We start from the raw sequence: 25,786 nt of genomic DNA, 5'->3' as shown, positions 1-25,786 counted from the left end.
TCACATTTGAAAACTCTGATGATATATATTTTCATTTCGAAAAAAAAAGTTCTCTCCTTGTTTTGGAAAATATGGCTTTTGGAAATATGTTGACAAATTCTCATCACAAGATATAATACGGATTTTGATTTTTCGGAATTATATATTTCTCTGACTTAGTTCGTCATGGTTCATATAATTTCACATAAACATACACAATGTTTTACGTCACACAGACCAAAGGAATTATCAAATTAATTTACATATTTATTGTGTTCTGATGACGTTTGTATATTTTGATAGCTTTCTCTAGAAACATGTATATCTACTTTCGCGCTAAAATAGTTTTCATGTTTTGTTAGCACCCTCGACCCTCCTTGAATTCATTAAACTTTTTATTATTTTTGTTCTACGTCATATTTTTCGCATGCACAGTCTCTATGTTACATGTTTCATTCATAACTCCGAGAAAGATATGACCTTTCGACTATTTTCGTAAATGTTTGGCGAAGTTTCAATATTCGAACCACAGGTATGCAGCCTGTATGGGAGATGCTCCATTTGTGTGTAGGGCTTCCCCAACTAAACGTAAACGACGTGACGTAAATGGAATGGTCCAATTATTTCATGAGGTTAGGCATCGATAGTATCGAAATGCGTAATCAGACATTTATCTCCACCATGTTCTCTTCTTGTAAAAAATGGCATTATAACTTTAAATAAATATATAAAATATATTGTTACACCCTGTTTATTTTTATTTTTGTTGGCATAGCTTTTGAATCCGTTGGCAGTTTGTCCCTCCGAGAATATTCCACTCCACCCCATAATAAAATGACAATCTTCGTGTCAGAGTGGAAAATTTTCTCATGTCTCATGAATATGTATTTTTTCACGTGCACATTGAACGTTCTGACCAATCAGTGATGAGTATGTACCTTATTTAAATACTGATGCGTGATCATTCACGCCAGAATGTCCTCACGACAAAACTCAAACATTTCCACTCATCCTTCTTTCCAGACGGTACGGGTCGCTTTCAACACATATCTGTAGTGTAGTCCGAGATTTCCTGCAACAATTCTTACCAAAAATGACTGAGGGACGAGTAATAAATTTTGCACCAGGCCCAGCCAAGCTTCCAGAAGCTGTAAGTACTGTTTTTCGTGAATTTTCATACTATTTCATTTTTTGATAGAATTTTTACGGTGGCGTTGTGTACATGCTTGTCGAATCAATCGCTTTGCACTGTTGTGTAGGCATGTTAATCAACCGTACAGTGATCGGCTTGTACGATCGTGTAACTTGGTTCACAAAATAGATTCTTTTGGAAGGGAACACTATATCGAATACACATGTTCGTAAATTGTGTATTTTGATCATGGAGAAGGGATCGGTTTGGGAACGTGAAACGAAAATCGGCACGAGACGTTATGTGTCTCGCCGGTTCCCGATCAGCTGTTGAAAAAGGCGCGCCCTTTCTTGTCATTCATCGTATGATCAACGCGTTGTGGAGACCCAGCATTTTGCTTTGGTAACAAAACATAGCGTGATGCATAAATTTTTCCGGTAAATTGTTAATGGAAACGGGTTACTCATCGTACAAATGGCAATGCTTGACTGCATACGCTGACATCGAATATTTGGTCTTGAGGGTAAAAAATCGTAAGGTAAATTGAAAGTGTTGTCTGAAAGACAATGGATCACGTAGTAATTAATATGCACATGGCAATATGCCTACAATAAAGTACGATTTCCATAAAATTTGGTCAATAAATAGACGTGTCAAGTGTATGTTTGATCAATAAAATAATGAAGATTCGGAGAAGTAAGCGTTACCTGTGATCATGACAATATATCTACCACGACGAGACGTTGGCAACACCGTAGTACCGACGGGGTTATTGAAATTCTGATCGTTGCCTATTCATTACCTAAATTGCTAAAAACGTCCCGTAACTTCACAGTGGCAAGGTTTAATGACAGAAAATAATGTCACTCAGTACATGCAGTTATTTTCAATAATTTCGTCTAATAACAGTATTTGTTTATTTTGTGCCTGACGTGAAGGTGTCTTTACTTAACTGTAAATGCCAATCAATTCATTGCCATACCACGTTTACAGTTTGTGTACTTTCGGATGTTGCATCAGCCAACTACTAAATATACGGAAACCATGGCAAGGGCAAATGGGACGTTTTGTCAGCTCAATATGTTATACGGTGTGTCATTGAAAACAAATGACCCCCTAGAATTGGAGAAATTGAACTAAAGGCATTATTACATATATTTGTTACACAAAATAGCAAGTTTCTCAGTTGTGTACAATTTAAAATTGCCTTTTGCTATAAAGATAATTTGTTTAAAACATACATGTATATAGATAAAAAAGGCAATTTCATTTTAATATAGATATTCGAATAATCTCTATACAAGGCAATAATGTCGAGCGCTCCAAAATACTTGTCAGTTGGAATTCTTTGTCGATGTCACTGTATAACAGCATTAGATAACCTATCCACCTATCACAATAAATTCATAGCAATTAACTGAGAACACTTGAGAAAATACTGGTGGGTAAGTTGACTGAATTTTACAATGGCTTCGTTGGACTTAATTTTGAATTTGAACAAACTGAACCCTTGTCAAAGAGGAGGTAACAAGCATGTACTTTTTACAGAAAAAGGTCAAGTTGTAGTGTTGTGTAACTTTTGGTGGGGGGGGGGGGTGTCTGAAACTTTTGTCATGAGCTCAGATAGTGATAGCATTGAGACAAAAGAAGCCGCCAGATACTGTAATGTCATAAAGCTGGCCCAGGTCTGTGCAAAGCTTTTGAAGTAAGGGATATTAGTCTGGTAGCTATTAAAAAAACTACTTACATAAGTAACTTACATAAGTAAATTACTTTGAAGTCACCTTATTTGGTATTCTGTGAATATGTAACTAGACGAGTGATTGTGTGCAAATTTTTAAGTTTAAAACAATGGTTATGTATAAGTGTTCTAATGATTGTGTGCAAATAGAAATTGACAACGAATCGAAAATGTCACAGGTGACGCAGGTAAAATATCTCCGATATATACATTTGTATATATGTATTCAGTGGCATTAAAATCTACCAGTCTAGAAATGATGGCAAGATTTGAAAACCAAGGACAATTTTCAAGAATATAAATTAATAAATGAATTGATGCAATGAATATAGAAGTTTATTACGAACAGAAAGTACAGATATATAGAAAAAGAAAATGTGGGAGATTTAGTCTTAAACTGGAAAAGTAAGAGGTGTTAAAAAAAGTTTGGGTTTGGTGTCAACTTGGCATGGTCTGGAATTTTGTCATTTCATGTGCGCCAGTTTTTGGTAAATTACATGTATCTCTTCCACCATCAAGTAGAATTTGAGTTTGGATATATCGGTAGAAATTAGAGGTACCTGATGATGTAGACGAGGGTTGGTTTTGTGTAAGTTCTGTGTGTTTTCTGACAGGTTAGTTCAAGAGGACACAAAAAAATAGAACTCCACACTAGTACTACAGCAATGCACAGATCAATCCTGAAAGGTATTCCTGCAGTTGTTCAAATTGGTCACTTAAAAATATTGATATAAACTGTATAAAAAGGTGATAAGTTGAAAAATGCTGCCATCAAATACTTTTATGGTAACATATAATACTTTGATACATTAGTAATAGTGAAGTTACCTTATAAAGTTAGTGGAGTCTTGTGGTGAAGCGAGTACCACTACTTTGATGCATGCTTGATTACATACGACTTATCAGGTGTTGAAAGTTACTGGTCCTTAAAACTTTCTCAGCTGAAGTTTGCTCATTTGAAAGTTCATTATTCACATGAATTTGTGTAGGTTTTTAACCAATTGTTCCGGTACTTTTAATGCTTTCATTTGAAGTAATTTAAATCAGGAACAGTAATAGTTTGCTTGCCAAGGTGCAAGTACCCCTTGCAAGTAAAGTTACCAAGCATTACAGTGAAGGTTTAGTGTTTTGACAAGAATCCTGCATTGTCACTGTAACTTGACGTGGTAGTTTATTCCTCAACATATATATATATAGACTAACTTGGCTATTATTAATTCTTTTTTTAAAAGTGTGAAAACGTTTTTCAGAAAATTGACAGCCCAATGCACTTGTATTTCTACTGTTGCTTGACGTTTCATTAAAATTGAGTAGATTTTCAGTTTTTGATAGCTTTGATCTTGTACACTCGTTAAGTTAATTACACATAAATTGTTAATTTTATAAATTCCATAGCAATAAAATTATGTAACTATGGTACATGTATGAAAAATCACTTTTTCCACTCGAGAAATTTGAGTTTGGATATGTTTAGGTATGGAAAACTCCAACATGAGATTGTGCATGCCTCATTTGAATATGTTAATGTATTCAATAACGGAACTTTAGTGTATAGGAAAATTCCATGGTTCCTGTTTTGTTTGCTCCTGAAAATACATTTATAATTTTTGATGAAATCTTGTCCCTTTCTGAAATTTTCAGTTTGAAATGTTTTTTTTTGGTAGAAAGGAAATATTTGAAAGTAGGAATTTTTTCTTTTCTTACACTTTGTCAAGTAGTGGTTGCAAAGGAAAATTCCGTGTGGGTGCTGGTTGACCCATGACCTCTGTGGATGCTTTCCCTTGGAGACCCACCAGTTCACAAAATTATTTGCTCACCCTTGTAATTCATGTTGAATTAAAAATTACCTTTTGACTTTTAGAATTTAAATTATGAAAATGAATTATGATATGGTGTACCAAATAAGTAGATATGTGGGGTGTGGTTGAATTTGCTGTACTTTTAAATGGAAAGTATTTTCTCATTAGTTCGGGTGGTTTTATTGTTAACAACGCCATTTAAATAGCTCATAGTAATGTTCCAAGTTGAAGTACAAAGGACATTCCCCTTCCCAGACACCATGTTATTCATGTTCCAAGCATAAATGTGAAAAAGTTCAGTCTTGTACCCAGGCATGGTGGGGGGTTCACAGTAATGTCCGTGTCAAACTTTATATGTAAATTTACAAAGTCACATATTGATATTCCTTTGTGCATGTGTAGTTCATGTAGTAGTGATAACTTAGACAGGGTATTAAAGTTAATGATTTAGTTTGAAAGCATTGTGATTCCATACCAAATAACTACGTAATGTGATTGTCTTTATTCTGAAATGAAGATTTATGACATTTTGAGTTTCGTGTACCTTTCAGGTTTGTCATTGATTATCACCACAATTGATTATCATCACATGTTGTCTTGTGATACTGTTAGTTTTGATTTATACATATTTTAGAACCCCCTCGTCTCGTAAAGATTTCGAGAGATTACAAAGTTGTTGCCTTTCCTCCTAAATTGGATAAAAATCCAGATTTCATTTTATGGATTTTTATGGATGTCTGATACAGTGTGCCCTCTATGCGAATTTGATTTGCCACTGATGCACACAATTTCTAGTGAAGCACCAAAATTTGGTGTTCTCCTATCTCTTACTATGTGGTGAGTCACAAGAAATCTTTTTAACTCGCATCAAAATTTGGCTGGTGCGATCACAATCAAGTGTTACTTCAACCAATAACCTTAGTTCTTATGTTATGCTAATATAGCTTCAACCAATAACCTTGGTTCTTATGTTATGCTAAATTTAGATGATATGGTCCCTGGATTAGGGAATGTTTTGTCCTTGTTTAACTTGTGGGACTTTGCCCCCTGTATTCTGCTTTGTCATGCAATAGGAGCATGTTGTAATATGTACAATGTATTGTTATCAGTCTGAAGTGTTAACACAAACATAAAAATGTCTGACTAGAAGACAGATAGACAAGCGACCTTCTTCACTGCGACCTTTATATTGCATCTACCAACTATTAGTTTTACACCCCTACATGTATCTGTAGTTTTCAAGCACTAACAGTAACACACCCAGTTTGCATGTAAAAAGAGGCAGCTATTGTTCAATGAATAATCTGTCCATTGCGACCTTTAAATTGCATTTACCAACTATTAGTTTTACACCCCTACATGCATGTATCTGTGGTTTTCAAGCACTAACAGTAACACACCCAGCTTGCATGTAAAAAGAGGTAGCTATTGTTCAGTGAATAATCTGTCCATTGCGACCTTTAAATTGCAATTACCAACTATTAGTTTTACACCCCTACATGCATGTATCTGTGGTTTTCAAGCACTAACACTAACACACCCAGCCCACCCACCCATTCCCTGCACCAGTGTGCTGTTCTGGGTCAAAATGTTAAAAACTGGTATTTCTTCTGAAACACCACATAGTAAGAGATAGGGGAACATCAAATTTTGGTGTGTCACTAGAAATTGTGTGCATCAGTGGGATGCATCAAATTGGCATAGAGGACACACTAGCCCGTCTACACAGCACTAAAAATCCTACCTGAGGTAGGATTCAGGATAGTTTGAAGCCCGTGTAGATGCAAACGCGGCCTGAAACTGTCCTGACTTGGGACACCTTTGAGAGGTTTCCTGAAACCCTCCTGACTTCGTCCTATGTACAGTCAGGACGGAACGTGCGACATCCACACTGTAACCTTCCTATGTGTAGACACAAATCTATCCTACCTCAGGTAGGACTTGGGACTGCCTCAGGTAGACGACGTACGTGTAGATGGGGCTACTGTCCTGCATCTACTTGCTTTTTGATCCGTGGTTTTCAAACAGATTGTGTCTGTATATGAAAACTTACAACAGACAAGGGGTTAATAGTTCAGTGAAAAGTCAGAGTCTGCAGAGACCTTTATGATAACGCTTAAAATTATACAGTGTGTAGTTACTAGTTACACCCCTAGTTACACATGATTTTCTTTTGTGCCAAAGTATTGAACCATGCCAATCTGTGCTTCAGGACTTATATTTCAGACTCTTCCATTCATTAATGTGGGAATAGTCTGGCTATCACAGTAATACAAGGACACCTATCCTGTGTGTTAAAGGAAATAATGATAGTTCTCAGTTCTGATTGGTCGAGAGTCCATTTTATGGTAATAGGAAAGAATGATGATAGTTCTCATTGGTTGAGAGTCCATTTTATGGTAATAGGAAATAATGATTATAGATTGGTCAAGAGTCCATTTTATGGTAATAGGAAATGATAGTTCTGATTGGTCAATAGTCCATTTTATGGTAATTTATGAAGTTGAGTTTGACAAATGTTCCTGCGTGATTTATGGCAAGTGATGTGTGCAAAAGGTGAAAAGTTGAGTGTTCTGGTGTTATTTTTGAAGTATTGCAACAAGCAAACCATCAAACTATGATTTGTTCCATAGAAACAAGTGACAAAAATAAATAAAAATTAACAACAAAAGGTTTCTTCAGACCTCAGTCGAACTCCTAATCTACAGAAGAAAATAAACAGAAAGCTGAAGGAAGGATAAAGGGGAAAGAATATTTCCAAAACAAACAAACAAACATACGAAGCATCATTATCAGTGTATCCTCTAGTGATAGCCAAATTTTGTTGTGGGTGATGTCAGTATGATAAAAATTGGCATTTCTTGTGAGTCACCACATAGTAAGAGATGGGAGAACACCAAATTTTGGTGTGTCACTAGAAATTGTGTGTGTCCATAGTGTCAAATTGGCACCCTGATCATTATGGACAAACAAAATTGAAAAAAAGTGAAATTAAATAAATAAACTTGCATCCAGTCCATTAAATTGTATTGTCAACTAGAAAGAACAGAAACTGAATTCAATTTTTTTTAGAATATGTGTGAAATTTTCAGTACATGAATGCACAGAGAAAGATCTGCATTTTATCTTCATTTTTATCTTCTTGTATATTTTCTGTTTCCATGCAGGTGCTACTTTGAAATTCATTTTTTTTTCAGAATCAATTATACATGTATGTGTGATGCAGTACATGAATGCACAGAGAGAAAGATCTGCAGTTTATCATCATTTTCATTTTTGTCTTCTTATATTTTATATTTTCTGTTTGCACACAGGTGCTACAAAGGGCTCAAAAGGAGATGCTGAATTACAAGAACACTGGAGTCAGCGTTATGGGTAAATATTTAAACTATTTCATTCTGTGATCCACTAATTTCATGAAATTGTGAAGTCATCACATGACATTAGTCATTAGTCTTCAGGGTGAACAAATCCACTGGTCCTAGGTCTGGGACTAGCGATTTTTTTGGGCAGACCAGGAAATCAAATTTTACATTGTCTGGTCCATTGCGTTTTCTGTTTTTCTTCATACTTATTTTCAACTTAAAAAAGCACAAAAACTTTTTCAGGTGTACTTTTGTAATTGTATTTTCTTCTGAATATCTCCTGTGTCTTCCACAAGAAAAGGATTTTGAATGTTTTTTTACCTGTTTTCCTTATTCAGAACTCAGTCACAGATCAGCAGACTTTGCGAAGATTATGACCATGACAGAAGCAAATCTTAGAGATTTACTGTAAGTACAAAGATATTACATACAAGATTGAAATGTTGTTCTAATCAAGAATTATTTTGAGAGGTAATCAGATCTTTGGGAGTATAGGAAACTACAGAGAGGGATTTGATACACTTTCCAACTTGCAAAACTTTGATTTGATAACCTTTCTTCTTTTTGCAAAGCTTGGATTTGACACTTTTCTTTTTCTGCAAAGCTTGGATTTGATAGCCTTTCCTTTCTTTGCAGATCATAGATTTTGTACCCTTTCCTCTCTGGTCAAAGCTTAGATTTGACATCCTTTCTTTTCTCTACAAAGCTTAGATTTAATAGCCTTTCCTCTCTCTGCAAAGCTTGGATTTGATACTCTTTCTTCTCTCTGCAAAACTTTGATTTGATAACCTTTCTTCTCTCTGCAAAACTTTGATTTGATAACCTTTCTTCTCTCTGCAAAACTTTGATTTAATAACCTTTCTTCTCTCTCTCTGCAAGGCTTAGATTTGGCACTCCCCTCTCTGGTCAAAGCTTAGATTTGACATTCTTTCCTCTCTCTACAAAGCTAAGATTTGATAGCCTTTCCTCTCTCTACAAAGCTAAGATTTGATACCCTTTCCTTTGTAGAGAGAGGAAAGGCTATCGAATCCAAGCTTTGCAGAGCTTGACTGATGCATTGATTAATCAATATTACAGCAATATAATATTTAATATATATGTAAATGTACCCCAATCTGAGAAGGTTAAAGTATTTAATATCAGTTATCAATATCTTTAGATGATTGAAAGTTATAATCGAAGAAAAATTATGAAATGACTTTTACTCTTTCTTTTCTTATCGATTGAAAAGTTTGATTAGTTCAACATATTAAATTCTGATTAGTATGTTTAGTGTTGTTTGATACGATGACAGGTAAGGTTAATCTGAGCCACTGATTTTTATCAAGAATTTTATCAGTAAACCCCAGAAGGGCGGATTTCATGGTTCAGTTACATAGATACAGGGAATTCTGGTAAATTGTGATTGGGTATACCCGAAGGAATGTACATGTAGAAGTTGTGGATGATATGAAGCGAGTTCTGATTGGTTAGGAAAGTAGATCTGTGTTACCTGTATTTTAAATGTAGAAGTCTTGGGTAATGTGAAGTGCTTTATAAGATTTGTTCTGATTGGTTAGGAAAGTAGATCTGTGTTACCTTTATTTTAAATGTAGAAGTCTTGGGTAATGTGAAGTGCTTTATAAGATTTGTTCTGATTGGTTAGGAAAGTAGATCTGTGTTACCTGTATTTTAAATGTAGAAGTCTTGGGTAATGTGAAGTGCTTTATAAGAGTTGTTCTGATTGGTTAGGAAAGTAGATCTGTGTTACCTGTATTTTAGATGTAGAAGTCTTGGGTAATGTGAAGTGGAACATCAGGAGCAAAATCACCACCTCAAACAACTGTTATTTAGTCTACTTCTAGGATGGTCACATATATCGATCTGTTATCAGTGAAACGACAGATGTACATGCAAGTGTACATTTCTCAAAATTGAAAATAAGTAAAACTATATAGATAACAAAAACTATTTGTTACAATCAGAGAATTTGTTTCTATATTTGTATAATACCAGGTAAACTCCTTCATATCACAAGTGGAAGGGAGGGTGGGGGGGGGGGGGTGCATGCAAGGCTTAGTAATATAATGCACAGACAATGTGTTATGGGAAAAATGTACTGCTATTGTCCTTGTTTATTTTGAGGCGTTTTATAATATAGTGGTGGTACAATAGTGTTTGCACACTGTGTTTTTATTTCCACTCTGTTCATGTGTACACTTGTTTGAATACAGGTGATAACATGTTGATAAAAATATATTGATTTTCTAGCTATAATTTTGTGTTTGAGTAATGAAAGAAAAAGTATCAGGTTTCAAATGTACAACAAATATGATTGTAATGTATTCAGGAATTAGACAAGGCAAATGTAGTAAGTCAGGAAATTGTGTATTTCCTTTGTAAATAACAGTAAAAATGTACTAACCTGAACAATGTATATTCACATTGAATTTCCTGTATGCATAGAAGCGTGTTTTATTAACTTACAAGTTAGTCTAGAGGCTATCCGTGGCTTAGAATCTTGGGGGGGGGGGGGGGGGGGGGGGGGGGGGGGGGGGGAGAGGGGTCTTTAGATTCAAAACATGGATAGCCGCTAGACTACATTCCAGCCTGTGTGTCGAACTACTCCGTCAGCTTTTCTCTGTGAAGTTGCTAATGTGTTATTATCTTGTTGAGAGGAGGGGTAGGGTGGGGGGATCTTCATATTCAAAGCCATGGATAGCTGCTAGACCACATGCCTATGTATCAGACTACTTCAACAGCTTTTTACTGTAAATTTGCTAATGTGTTATTACCTTGTGGGTTTGTTTTTGTCTTGTTTAGCACTTTCATGTTCCCACAATAGCGGGAGTCAGTGGTGAAAGGGTTAAGAAATAAAAGAAGAAATTATAATGGAATTGGATTATCTGAAAACAAGTTTTTATGAATCTGTTCAGATCTGCTTTTATTTTTTTATTTTTTTTACAAATCTGTCCCTCTAAACACAATTTGTCTTTTCATGTTTTATCCACAGTGCAATTCCAGAGAACTACAAGCTTCTTTTCCTTCAAGGCGGTGGCACTGGTCAGTTTGCAGCCACAGCTCTAAATTTAATGAACCTCAGAGAAGGAAAGTGTGCTGACTACCTTGTTACCGGTACCTGGTCAGCTAAGGCAGCCAAAGAAGCAGAAAAATACGGCAAAGTCAACAGAGTTCTACCCAAAACAGATAAATACACAAGTAAGTAATTTATTGGTAATCAGAAATGTCTAATATGATGGTGGTAAAGATGTTATTATTTATAGTTTTGCTAACTAGGATTTGCCACCAAAATGACAGTACTGTACAAGATATGTCAATACACTAGTAAGTTGTTTTATATGCTGATTGGGGGAGGGGGGGGGGGGGGTTAAACATCTAACTTGTCCTTGTAGAATTACCATAATTTTGTTTAAAAATTGAAAATGAAAAGTAAATTTCTTTCGAAACTAGTGTTCAAGAGTTGCCATAATTTGTTTAAAACTGCCTGAAAATGAAAAGTAAATTTCTTTTGAAACTAATGTTGCTGAAGAGTAGCCATAATTTGTTAAAAACTGAAAATGAAAAGTGTAAATTTCTTTTGAAACTAATGTTGCTGAAGAGTAGCCATAATTTGTTAAAAACTGAAAATGAAAAGTGTAAATTTCTTTTGAAACTAATGTTGCTGAAGAGTAGCCATAATTTGTTAAAAACTGAAAATGAAAAGTGTAAATTTCTTTTGAAACTAATGTTGACTTCCTGTTGTTACAAAACAGTAGATATCATTACCACAATAATTTTGTTATGTTATTGAAATAATAAGAAAAGTTCTCATTGTTAGAATTCTTACAATCATTTATAAAACCAGACTTTTTGAATAATGCAACAATTTCTTTTTGTTACAAACAAAGTAACTCACATTGGTATCTGAAAAAAAAAATGGATGTGGAATTTGACATGATTTTGTTAAATAACACTGAACAAGAACTATACAATGATTTCATTTTGTTACACACAAAACCACGGGATATCAAAACATTTCCCATAGTGGTATTTGAAAAGAAAATTGACGGTATCGATATAAATTATTCATAGGTATAAATGTGATGGTATTATTTACAACTTTGCCAAAGGTTACATCTGATAAGGTCTTATTTTTAGCTCTATCACTTTCTCATAAAATATTTCGCTAACATGACAAGATTTCTGTTATGATAAGAACTCTCCATAAAAAATGGAACAAGAACTGTCAGAATATGATTTATCTTATTCTCGCTTTAGTTTTGCATATTTTATGTAAATCAGTTAAAAGTTAAAATCATCTGATGGTTACTTCGTAGCAGTTCTATTGACACATTTTTGGGGTGTATTCACTAATTTTTCACGTAGAATGCAGTTGTCGAATTATTTCCTCACCAGATATACAGTGTTTTGCATATTTTATGTAAATCAGTAAAAGTTAAAATCACCTGATGTTTACTTCCGTAGCAGTTCTGTTTACAAATTTTTTGTGTATTCACTAATTTTTCATGCAGGGTGCAGTTGTAGAATTAATTATTTCCTCCTACTGATTGATATGCATTAGTTATCAGACAATTTTACTTTGATTTGCATCAAATACTATGAAATACTGTATGTGCTGGGGCTTTACTGACCGTAGATGTTCTGCTAATAGGGTGAAAGCTAGTCAAAACTTTTGGAACCGATTTGAGTTGAGTTTTGTTGCAATCACCCAGTTCTCATTTAGGTTTTTATAGTCTTGAGTACAATATCAAACAAAAATTCCATCAAATTATGATTGATGTCAATTTTTTACCAATAATAAGACGTTAAAGAGTTGAAGAGATTAATAAAATGGTGATTTGTATGTGATTGGTTGATGGTTGCTAATAGCAACTACTAACGTTGTTAAGAAATCAACCTGTCTATAATTATGATTGATGGCAATGTCATTTTACTTGTCATATGTAACAGAAAATTCCGTTTATTCAAAACAGAAAGTGATGATAACTATTCAGTGGTATTTGATTGATGCATTTACATTTTAATTACCTGTATAGATGTATGTATTGAGAGTTAGATATAATTAGATCTGACGTCAACGTGTTGTAAGTCTAAGCCTAAGAAGATTATGACTCAGGTGTATAGTCAGTGGATATAAAGTTTTTACTAAAGTACATTAATATCGGTGACAGCCAATTTGAAATGCCATTGGCATGCAGCAGTTTCTTATTGTGAGGCAGTGGATATAAAGTTTTTACTAAAGTATACTAATATCGGTGACAACCAATTTGAAATGCCACTGGCATGCAACAGTTTCTTATCATGAGGCAGTGGATATAAAGTTTTTACCCAAGTACACTAATATCGGTGACAGCCAATTTGAAATGCCACTGGCACACAGCAGTTTCTTGTGAGGCTTTGGATATAAAGTTTTTACCCAAGTACATTAATATCGATGACAACCAATTTGAAATGCCACTGGCACACAGCAGTTTGTTATCGTGAGGCAGTGGATATAAAGTTTTTACCAAAGTACATTAATATCGGTGACAACCAATTTGAAATGCCACTGGCACACAGCAGTTTCTTATTGTGAGGCAGTGTATATAAAGTTTTTACCAAAGTACATTAATATCAGTGACAGCCAATTTGAAATGCCACTGGCACAGAGCAGTTTCTTGTCGTGAGGCAGTGTATATAAAGTTTTTACCAAAGTACATTAATATCGGTGACAACCAATTTGAAATGCCACTGGCACACAGCAGTTTCTTGTGAGGCAGTACATGTAAAGTTTTTACCAAAGTACATTAATATCGGTGACAGCAAATTTGAAATGCCACTGGCACAGAGCAGTTTCTTGTCGTGAGGCAGTGTATATAAAGTTTTTACCAAAGTACATTAATATCGGTGACAACCAATTTGAAATGCCACTGGCACACAGCAGTTTCTTGTGAGGCAGTGCATGTAAAGTTTTTACCAAAGTACACTAATATCGGTGACAACCAATTTGAAATGCCACTGGCACACAGCAGTTTCTTGTTGTGGGGCAGTGGATATAAAGTTTTTACCAAAGTACATTAATATCAGTTTGAAGTGTCACTGCCAGACAGAAGTTGTCGTGAGACAGTATATATCAAGTTTAATTTGAGCGACAACCAATTCTAAATGCCATTGACAGACATCAGTTTCTTATCGTGGGTTATCGTGGGGCAGTCTTTTGTTACCCAGGCAACAGAAAAGGAGAAATTTGGTATAACTTGTATAGTTTCCAATACATTGTACAATAATTTAGGTGGGGAAACCATGGTAAAATGACAGAAGAACTCTGGTAGATTTTACCTACTTACCACCCTTAACAAAAACACTGGTAGGAAACCCTGATAAAATGACAGGAGAACTCAGGTAGATTTTACCTACTTACCACCCTTAACAAAATCACTGGTAGGGAACCCTGGTAAAATGACAGGAGAACTCTGGTAGATTTTACCTACTTACCACCCTTAACAAAAACACTGGTAGGGAACCCTGGTAAAATGACTGGGCAACTCAGGTAGATTTTACCTACTTACCACCCTTAACAAAAACACTGGTAGGGAACCCTGGTAAAATGACTGGGCAACTCAGGTAGATTTTACCTACTTACCACCCTTAACAAAAACACTGGTAGTGGAACCCTGGTAAAATGACTGGGCAACTCAGGTAGATTTTACCTACTTACCACCCTTAACAAAAACACTGGTAGGGACCCTGGTAAAATGACTGGGGAACTCAGGTAGATTTTACCTACTTACCACCCTTAACAAAAACACTGGTAGGGAACCCTGGTAAAATGACAGGGGAACTCAAGTAGATTTTACCTACTTACCACCCTTAACAAAAACACCACTTATGAATATTGAATATTTCGAAATTGTCTGAAATGTGATCAATTTTGAAATTTTAAAGATCATATCTACCACAGGATTCGTACTTTTATGATTATGATGTGAAAAGAGAACGTACTGAACGGGTCAAATCTTTCTGAGACAGAATTATTATATAGTACTTTTCTTGTTTCACATCAGTGAATCAGCTTCGCTTGACAGAGACACAAATCGTAGTTCAAGTATTGCCCAGTCCTTTCTTGTTTCACATCAGTGAAATCAGCTTCACTTGACTGAGACACAAATCTTGGTTCAAGTATTGCCCAGTCCTTTCTTGTTTCACATCAGTAAAATCAGCTTTGACTGGATTTAAGTAATTCTCAAGTCCTCCGGATAGTCTGATTGTAAATGGATGTAGATTTCCAGATAGTTTGTCTGGCTGGCGGGAAGGAGTCTGGAATGTTAATGGAATATTACAATTCTTTACTACTGAGGTATGTTAGCTTGATCGGGAGAAAAATTTCCAAAAAAATCTGATGGGTTTCTTAGAGATGTATCGAGTTTTCAAGTACATTTTGAAGGCCACTTGTTGTCGCAAGAGAATTTTTTTTTTTGAATAAATGACAATAGTGTAAAGAAGAGAGTGTGGTAATTATGTAGATGAAATTTGTACTGTTAATATTTGGCTAATGTTATTTAAAAAAAAACAACAACAGATGTAATTTTTGTAACTCTAGCCAGTAAAATAGACTGTGGAGGTCAACAGCTGGTAGTTAATGTAGGTATCGATGTTTGGCTGATGCAATACCTGTATGTAAATATGAACACAGTTACTCTATAACAGAATGGGTGACCAGGAAAAGTATATTTGTAAAAAATCATTAATTCAGACAATGTTAGTATGTCCTCTAAGCCAATTGACACACCACTGACGCACACAATTTCTAGTGATGCACCAAAATTTGATGTTCTCCTATCTCTTACTATGTGGTGAGTGTGCCCTCTAAGCCAATATGACACGCCACTGACGCACACAATTTCTAGTGATGCACCAAAATTTGATGTTCCCCTATCTCTTACTATGTGCTGACTCACAAGAAATGCCAGTTTTTCTCATTTTGACTCGACATCAAAATTTGGCTATCATTAGAGCCTGAGGGCACAATGGACTGTCTGGGGTATCTTTTTTTGTGTGTGTGTTTTAAAGCAGAATACTTACACAAAATAAAGTTGAAAATTCAAAGAAAAAAATGTACAATAAATCATTGGGTACTACTGCATAGTTAAATTGTCAGGCAAAGAAAAAAGTGACTTTAAACAAGATCAAACCACCTTAGATTTGGTTAATTTTGGGACAGATTTTACTGTTGTTTGTGAGTAAAGGTTAGTTGTATAAGCTAAAAAATAAAGACTTATAAAAGATCTTGTATAAATAGTTCGTAATATATTCCATTAACATGTTTGTTCAACATTTTTTAAAACAATTATTGTACATTGTTATTCATATAATTATTATGGTAAATACAAAGTATGAAATGAATTTCACTTCCTGATAAAAACTGGTTATTGTTCATTTTATTTGCATATATAATGAGTAACTTAGGAATAAATGACAAAATTAACCCTGATGCCATGTTTGTACATGTATTAGTTCCTAATTCATTTTGTGCAAAACTAACGACCATAGTAAAGTATCAAGAAATTATATGAAATAGTCTAACTGAATTAAATTGGCCATATGGATGAGGATTGGGTATGTGCAATAAGCTAAAATATGTGGAAATGTTCAATATCAAACATTTTTACACATTTATTTGTCCTTTATATTTAACAAATGAAATTTTGAAAGTTTCTTTTTTATGTGAATATTCAGTTAAAATAATTTAATTGATAAGAAATCCAAATAAAAACTAGAAAAGTGAAGCCAAGAGAGTTTTACGCTTGCAATCAGTTTGTTAGAATTTGATAAATTACAAACTCAGCCCAACTGAAACTGTTATAAGAAGTTTTTTATTTTATGGTGACAATGACATTCAGTTTATTAGAATATGAACTGTAGGTAGGTTGACCAGGATGTGACTTGAAATGGTTATGAAATGTTTTATATAGATAGTTACTTATAAATTGACAGTGTTTTATTTAAGGGCGGTAAGTAGGTAAAATCTACCGGGGTTCCCACATCATTTTACCGGGGTTCCCCACCTAAAATTGACATAATATATTTACTAGTGGATAATGGTTTTAAATATTTAATAGCAGTGAACCATTAAAATTTGATACCTGTCAGATTCTGTGTATACCTGTGTCTTACATATGTCACAGGTGTAGATACGTAATACTCTGTCGTCGATAAAATTGACGAATTGATGTGTTTAATAGCTATAAAACATTAGAAGATGATATCAAGTACTAGAAAATAAATATCGCCACCTTTTATAATCTAGACTCAGGATAAACCTACTCAAAAAAGTCATGACGTTACCTTTACATAGTCTGTGAATTTATGACTGTTTGGTTATTAAAGTGGAAAGATTCTTTGCTATATTCTACTCACTAAAACACACTTAATCATATTTGAGGTATTTGACCATTATCGGTTGTCATTTACTCACTGTTAATGGTTCACTGACGAACTCTTAGAATACAAAAAGGATAAATAAACGTGATAGTACATTAGTCTAGTTCCTACATGTATATGGTATCGTTATGATTAGTTTTAGATCACATTGCCATCAAGAGTAGTAGTAGTACAGTGGATGATGAAATAGCATTTGTGAGTAGACTGAAACATTTCTAAATTGAAGTGATAGAGGGAGAGTCTCATCTTGTCAAAATTATGAGGAGTCTTCTCCCTCCCCCCCCCCCCCCCACCCACCCACCCACCCACACACACACACACACCACCACCACCACCACCACCCACCGCTGGTCTAAAGGCTATCCACTGGGTTTGAATTTGAATGTCTCGTTTGGATATAGATAACTTTAGATTCAAACCAAATGGATAGCCCCCTAGAGTAGTGGGTATAGATAACTTTAGATTCCAACCCAATGGATAGCCCCCTAGAGTAGTGGGTATAGATAACTTAAAATTCCAACCCAATGGATAGCCTTTAGAAAATCTACAAACTCGTGAATCTAACATAACTATGGACTAGATTCATAAAATTACTGATCAGTTTACAGTTACTGCTAGATTTGGTCGTATTCATGTATATCTTGTTGTAACTTAATTATAAGTATTCATTTCACCAGCTGTGCAAGGTGGTATCATTCCATAATAGGATTTTATAAATAATCTAGTTAGTCACGCACATCAGATTCTACCTTGCTGATTACTTACTCTAAATGTCCTTTGTAGTGGAATGATAACATTTATTCATTTATTAAGAGGTATAAAAATGTTGATGTGATGTTCTGTCTGCCTTGCTGCAAACTCACTGTCATGATTTTTAGTGGAATAACATAAGTATCAGTTGTAAAAGAGGTTTGAAAATATTAATGTGACCGTTCTACTTTACTGCAAACTTCACTGTAAATATAAATGTTATTTGAAGTAGTATATTAGCATTCATTTGTACCAGAATCTGAAATATCAAAATGTGAAAGTGAAATAAGTTAAAAACATTTCTTCAAACCTGCACCATGTAGGTTTTCCACTGACAAGTTTGAATGACGTAAAAAGAAATGGAGTTCATAAAACTTGTAAATGTATGAATGAAACATGCTATTAAAAACAGTCAGTTAAATTTATGTCTCTCAAACAATCAGGTTTTTTGTGTAAGTCAGTCCATTGAGCTATCAAAATTGTTATTTCAGTTTTCATTGAAATTTTGACTGGAATGTTCTGTTTGTATTTTGCAGTGATTCCCCCACAAGACACTTGGAATGTCAATCCCGATGCCTCATATATCTATTATTGTGATAACGAGACAGTTCACGGTAAGTAACCCTCTTCTATACCCACTGTAACATCCCCTCCACCTCCCCCCAAAAAAACATTTGGAACATCAATCACAGTGTTTCCTATATTGTGATAAGGAGACCAGTGATGGTAAGTTTCCTGACACTATACACGAGTCCTCTTAATTATGCCGCCTTGACTCAGCAAATCATGCTAATGCTGAGTGAAATGGCCCCCACCATATTGAAAAGTGTTGAAATCAAACACTTGTGCATGTGTCCCCTTCATTCTGTCAATATGTACCCGTGAGTCAGCAAATTTCATGCAACTATTGCTGAGTAGAATGTACCACACTGTATTGAAAAGAGAATTACTTTTTGAAATCAAGCAAGTGTTCCACATGAATATGTACCCATGAGTCAGCATACTTCATGTAACTATTGTTGAGTGAAATGTCCCACACTTTATTCATGTCCATCCTGATGTTATGTAATATATGCAAGATGTGACTGCAGTTTGGAAAGTTGTGTTTGTATGACTAGGCAGATTTCAATACTCTATAGTGTAGAAGTGTGAACATCGCCCTAGTTATCATTACAATAGTCATGTCACTCTATGCAATTGCAGAGCTGTGAAGCACCAATGTATAAATAGGTGATGTCAGATTCTACATGTATGTTTGCTTTCTGTGTGTGACTTGACAAAAATGGCCCAGAAAAATTATTAATTGTATAATTCACTTCTGACTGAAAAAAGAAGATATTTAGAGTCACATTGTTGAAAATTAAATCTTACCAAAGTCAAAATATACTTTTAATGCTGAAATTGTTGATTTTGAAAGTTGAAAATTGGCAAATTCCATGACAATATTGGTGTTTGTGTGCCCTCTAATGGTAGCCAAATTTTGTTGTTGTGAGAACATGAAATTTTGGTGCGTCACTAGAAATTGTGTGCGTCAGCAGCACGTCAGATTGGCTTAGAGGGCACACTGATCGGCGTCCTCATTTCGCTGCGACTGTAAACCAATAACATATATATCACAACTTACATTACAACATTGTGAGGTCAACCAGTGTAACCACATCAAGCAGTTATAAAAACTTTTAACACGTTATATTTTCTGTAAAATGCAATTAAGCACTCAACTCTATAGATAAAGAAGAGTTGACCAGAAACATATGTATCCCACAATTCTAAATATAGCAACTAACAATTAACTCTGTACCGTGACGACTTAAAAAGATACACAGATGCGTCACGAAAAACTGAAATTGAATTGGAAGTCATCTATATGCAAATAACGACTTCTCTTGGTAAGATCTACGTCAGGATATAAATCCCAAGAAGCCGTGACAAATCTTCGTTTGAAAATTAAATCTGCGTTTTTTGAGAATTATTGAGTGTAAATTTTATTGAGTTGGGCCAAGATTTCAGAATAATGCTGTGAATTTATTGAATTGGAAAATAATAGAGTGGTTTATTGGATCACATAAAAAATCAATTTACTTGAATAAATTCATTTATTTGTGTCTTTTGTGTGATTCTTTTCATTTCCTTTTTCACTGACAAACTAGGTAAAGTTCAGTTCAGAAAGTAAACGTATTTGTAGATGTCATTAGAGAGTCTCTTTTTAATAAACACAATAAATTGGTTGTCATAGCGATTTTATTTCCATAATTTGTGCAGTGTTTTCCCGGGAATGTTTTCACAAATAAATTCAGAGCCTCGTAACACATTCTGTAGCTGTTGGTTTTATACTTTGAAAACAACGTCTAGGGAATGGTGAATGTTTAGACACAATTTTTGCCTAAAATGGAGTGGTTTCAAGCGTTATTTTATGAAAAGACTGCCAAGAAATTACATGATTCATTGTCTTTCATAGTTGTTCAGGAAGAAAACTGCCTGAAACTTGAAATTTAAAAAAAAAGGGAGAAGAAGTAAGGAAAAGTGATGTTTTCTCAATGATTTAGTTTGTTACAACACAAAAATATTAAAACTTAGTTCTCAAGTACATACCAGTGTTTACCCATTGTACAAATAAAGTTTATTGGTCTATGCTAGGCAGTCTTGTTCAATTCTCTTCCTTACATTCCAAATTTCTATCTCCCCATCTCCAAATTTCTATCTCCCCATCTCCAAATTTCTAACTCCCCATCTGGAATACAATGTCTTCCTTATAGTCAGTCCACTGTTCTACATTTTTTGCAAAGAAGTTCATTTCATTGACAGTAGTCTGTCGTCAGTCATCAAGTTGTATTCGTGAATTGGGTAACGTCTTTTAAACGACTAGAAAGGTAATTTGTGGAAAATGTGGAGTAGAAATCGGAAACGGCGAAGGAAATGAAAGATATGGTGTAAATACAGGTAGTGAATGTGTTAATAATGTGATAGTTAAATACAATAGTACAGATATTGATCTTAGTATAGTCATATCCGTCTTTCAATGCACACGATTCTTATAGTATAATAACCAAAACCAATTATTGTATTCCATTGATTGCCTTCACTAGTTCATTTATTTTGTGGTGAGTGTACAAATCTGTTCGTCAGGTCTGTCTCTCAATGTATGTGATTCGTATACAGCCAAAATCGATTATTGTATTCCATTGATTGTTTTCACTAGTTCATTTATTTTGTGGTGAGTGTACAAATCTGATGGTCAGGTCTGTCATAAAGTAAGTGACATCGCGATGGGTGGTGTAAAAATATGAAACCACATTATACAAATCTCTCTCTGTAAACCGTCTTAACTTCTAAGTGGCATCGCAATGAGTGGTGTAAAAATATGAAACCATGCTACATCTCTGTAGACCATCTTAACTTCTAAGTGACATCACGATGAATGGTGTAAAAACATGAAACCGCAGTATACAAATCTCTCTCTGTAAACTGTCTTAACTTCTAAGTGGCATCGCAATGAGTGGTGTAAAAACATGAAACCACAGTATACATTGCATCTCTCTGTAGACCATCTTAACTTCTAGGTGACATCACAAGGAGTGGTGTAAAATGATGAAACCACATTAGATCTCTGTAGGTAGTCTTGAAACGCTAGCAGCCGTTAAGTAGTCACGACATCCAGGCAAATGTGTCGGTGTGACGCCAGGTATATGAGATTGAGTAGGGAGTGATAGTGGCAGATTTGTGTTGATGTCGGCATGTTTAGATTTACTTGATAGTGTTTCTACATCTTGCATGTCTTGGATGGAACGCCTACGACTATATGCACTGATAAATGTTTGATACCAGCTGATAATGTAAAACTAGGAGGAGATAAGAATGACTCAGACTCGGAGATGAACATGTTACTTCAGGACATGTTTGGACTGTGCCTGTATTATGTGGACGTTGCAAATGAGATGTGTGTGGATATGGAATTACATGCACAAACTGTTGTACAATGTGTGGGTGTGTTTGAGTTTGACAGTGTTTGTATGTACATGTGTCCACTGTGTGTGTGTGTGCGTGTGCATGTGCGTGTACGTGTACATGGGTGCGAGTGAGTGGCATGGAATATGTGCGTCTACATACATGTGTATAGGTGCGAGTGAGTGGCATGGAATATGTGCGTCTACATACATGTATATAGGTGCGAGTGAGTGTGGCATGGAATGTGTGCATCTACATACATGTATATAGATGCGAGTGAGTGTGGCATGGAATGTGTGCATCTACATACATGTATATACGTGCGAGTGCATGTCACGATGTACCAAATTAGGCAATGACAATGTGTGTGCTAGCAAACTCACAGTATGTGGAGATGTACATCTATATTACCATGTATGCTACCAATATTGCACAGAACACACTCAAGGTATGCTTTTACACTCTCAAAACTGCTGTCTTGGTTCATCTACTGTAAAGTCATTATCTTGAGCCAACTTCTCCTGGGACCTACTCTAAGGAGATCTACTAGACACTCACACAGAACATTCATTAGCCTCCAAGTTGAATCCAACTACCTTGTTAGTATCCTTAAGATTAGTTCCACTGACATCACAGCCGCCAATGTTTGTCTAATGATTTTGCTGTGTCAGCATGTCATTAACTTAGACAACTTTATTTTCCCAGTGGATTGGACTAAACTGTTAATACATGTACATGTTCAGAAATGGGATTCACAGAATATGAATTATAGATGATGCCAATCACAGTTAATAAAATGTAGATACTGAAACTAAGAAAGCTGGGCGAGACTAAACAAAGTGTATACAGAATAGATATTGCAAGTCACAGATGTTTATAAAATGAAAGTGCAGACACACAGAAAGTAATGTGTTATGAAAGTGAAACTCTATGAGTAATAACAACACAGAAATATTTACAATGTTATGGCAATCACTTACTTTGTTTTCTAATTCCATGTTTTATTTTTATTTTGTTTTTCCAGGAATTGAGTTCCCATTCATCCCAGAAACAAATGGCGTTCCAATTGTTTGTGATATGTCCTCCAATATTCTATCAAAACCATTCGATGTAACAAAGGTGAGTATTTTCCTGTATGTAGTCTAACTAGAGAGATGTTTTTCTATGTCTAACTAGATATGATATGGCGTCCAATAATGTTTCCCTTATCTAACATAACGCTGCTCCTGTGGCGACCATCCAACAAATTTCCAAAATTTATTTGGACAAATAACGATATAAAAAAAAAAAACTAGTGATGACATGGCGTCCAAAAATGTTTCCCTGTATCGAACTAGAGATGAGTGTTTAAAACTACCTGCAGGACTTCAACTCCATTTTACATTGTCATGTTTCGCGATGTTCACACCCAACAGAATCCATATATATTTAAATATGTTTGCTGGACGTAAGTGCTATAAAGTAGTGTTTAAAGTCGTCTTAGCATGCACAAGGCACGTTGTCAGTTAAATAGTTTATAAAATCTAAATCTATGCATTGAAAGGAGAGAGGAGAATAAACTAATATTGATTCAGACTGTTTTTCTCTATCCATCCAATCTGTAGATTTCTCGCACGGAAATTAAATTCATGCAGTGAATTGAAGTATTGAAAAAAAACTGTTAAAAAAACGATGCTTTTTAGGAGTAAAAAGAGTTAAAATTTAATATGCTTGTGTTTGCATAGTTCAGTTTGTGTGATTGAAAGGAAGAGCTATTACTTTGATGCAGTTTTTTATAAAGTAGATTATATTTTTAGTACAAGATGTATATTACGTGTTTGATTTTTGAACACATGAACAAAAGTTGCAATAGGGATGACGTGTTGATGTGTTTGTGTGCTTTTTTTGTGGCTGAATATAGTACAGCTAATAAATTTGCTGTATAGGAGATGACATTTCGGTGTGTTTGTGTGGTAAAATGTGATGTAGTTAATAACTTGCTGTAGGGATGATATGTTGGTGTGTTTTGTGCAATTGTAGTAAAATGTGATGCAGCAAAAGGAAGTTGCTGTAGGGATGATATGTCGGTGTGTTTAGTGCAATTGTAAAATATGACGCAGGGAAAGAATTTGCTGTAGGGATGTTAATATGTCGGCATGTTTGTGTACAATTGTTGTGAAATATGACAGGAAAAGGAAGTTGCTGTAGGGATGTTATGTCGGTGTGTTTGTGTACAATTGTTGTAAAATATGACAGCAAAAGGAAGTTGCTGTAGGTATGATGTGTCGGTGTGTTTGTGTACAATTGTTGTAAAATATGACGCAGGAAAGAATTTGCTGTAGGTATGACGCATTATCTGTTTGTCAGTAGAGGTATTGATGGTCAAAAATAAATCGATGACAGAGCTGTTTCACTAAAAATTTCCTGACGTGTATTTGTTTATATCAAAACTGATCACCATGGAAACCTAAAAGCCTTGAAAGTGTTTTCATTATTCTTGGACTGAAAGTAAATTAAAAACTTCTTTGATGGATACATTAATGTGTCAAATTGAGATAATGATTGCTGGTAAACTTCCAACTCTACATTGATGCCAAAACTGTGATTGAACTCTTAATAATAGTTAGATTAAAGAAATTGTCACATCAGTAGCTTTTAATACTAAAATTAAGTCAACACAGCTAATCAATTCTTAGTACGTACAATAACATTTTACCTCATGCGTAGAGGGTCACACATTCCCATATGCGTCTTTAGTAATGCATATGTCGTGCTGGGAGCAAAGTTTTGATGTCGTTCAAAGATATTGTCATATCAGTACCTTTTAATTCTAAAATTAGTCGACACATGTAATCATTTCTCGCTAGCCAACATTTTACCTCATGCTAGAGGATCCAAACAAGGTTGACATATTTTTACATGTGCCTAACGTAATGCATGTGTGTGGCTCTCGGAGCGAAAGTTGTGGTGTCGTTCAAGAATCGAATAATCGTTACTTTTATGACACACTTCGGTGGTAAAATGCTATTTCAGCTAATCAATTTGTGTGTTGCCACCTTTCGATAAATGCAATGACGTTTACAGAGGTTAACAGTTAATTGTATATCCTTGAGGCAAAATTGAAATACCTGCTGTGAAATAATGACTGTTTGTTATACCTATTACGATATAGTTATCAATCAAATTATACATGTATTTGTGTCAGATAGACTTCAATGTTGTAAGTATTCAACGTCAAATGAAAGGCTTGGGTGATTTCAGCAAATGAAACATTTCGTCATAGTGTTGTCATGGCTACAGTGTTATTTATAAACTATCACAAAGTTCATTGTCAATGTGAAGACCTGCGTGATCTCATCAAACAAAACATTCCGTCATAGTGTTGTCATGGCTACGGTTATATACAAGTTGTCAAAAAGCTAGAAGTTTAATCGTCAAAGCAAAGACTTCAACAATTTCATCAAGGAAACATTTCATCACTGTTGTCATGGCAACATTTGCATATAAGCTGTCACAAAGTTGCAAATTCAATGTCAAAATAATCACCTCGATTTAATCAAATTAAACCTTTTTATCATGGTTTTTCATTTCATGGCCATTGTTACGTTGTACGCACAGTGTCAAAAATCAAACTAATGGCCTTGGTGATTTAATAAAATGGAACTTTTCAACATGC

General features: G+C 34.9%; 1 protein-coding gene across 1 annotated transcript in view; it reads left to right on the top strand.

The window, feature by feature from the left end:
* Nucleotides 1–966: 966 nt before the first annotated feature.
* Nucleotides 967–25,786, top strand: part of LOC144449930 (phosphoserine aminotransferase-like) — a 31,805-nt gene continuing 6,985 nt past the window's right edge. Inside the window, exons 1-6 of the mRNA XM_078140481.1 lie at nt 967–1,129; nt 7,966–8,026; nt 8,355–8,424; nt 11,009–11,214; nt 18,723–18,800; nt 23,156–23,250. Of these exons, the coding sequence (XP_077996607.1) occupies nt 1,073–1,129; nt 7,966–8,026; nt 8,355–8,424; nt 11,009–11,214; nt 18,723–18,800; nt 23,156–23,250 (567 nt within the window). The 5' untranslated portion in view covers nt 967–1,072. The remainder of the gene's footprint in view (nt 1,130–7,965; nt 8,027–8,354; nt 8,425–11,008; nt 11,215–18,722; nt 18,801–23,155; nt 23,251–25,786) is intronic.

This window comes from Glandiceps talaboti, chromosome 19 (genome assembly GCF_964340395.1).
Source record: "Glandiceps talaboti chromosome 19, keGlaTala1.1, whole genome shotgun sequence".
NCBI lineage: Eukaryota > Metazoa > Hemichordata > Enteropneusta > Spengelidae > Glandiceps > Glandiceps talaboti.
The sequence above is the reverse complement of the archived record's forward strand: the minus strand, read 5'-3'. Positions and strand labels throughout refer to the sequence as shown.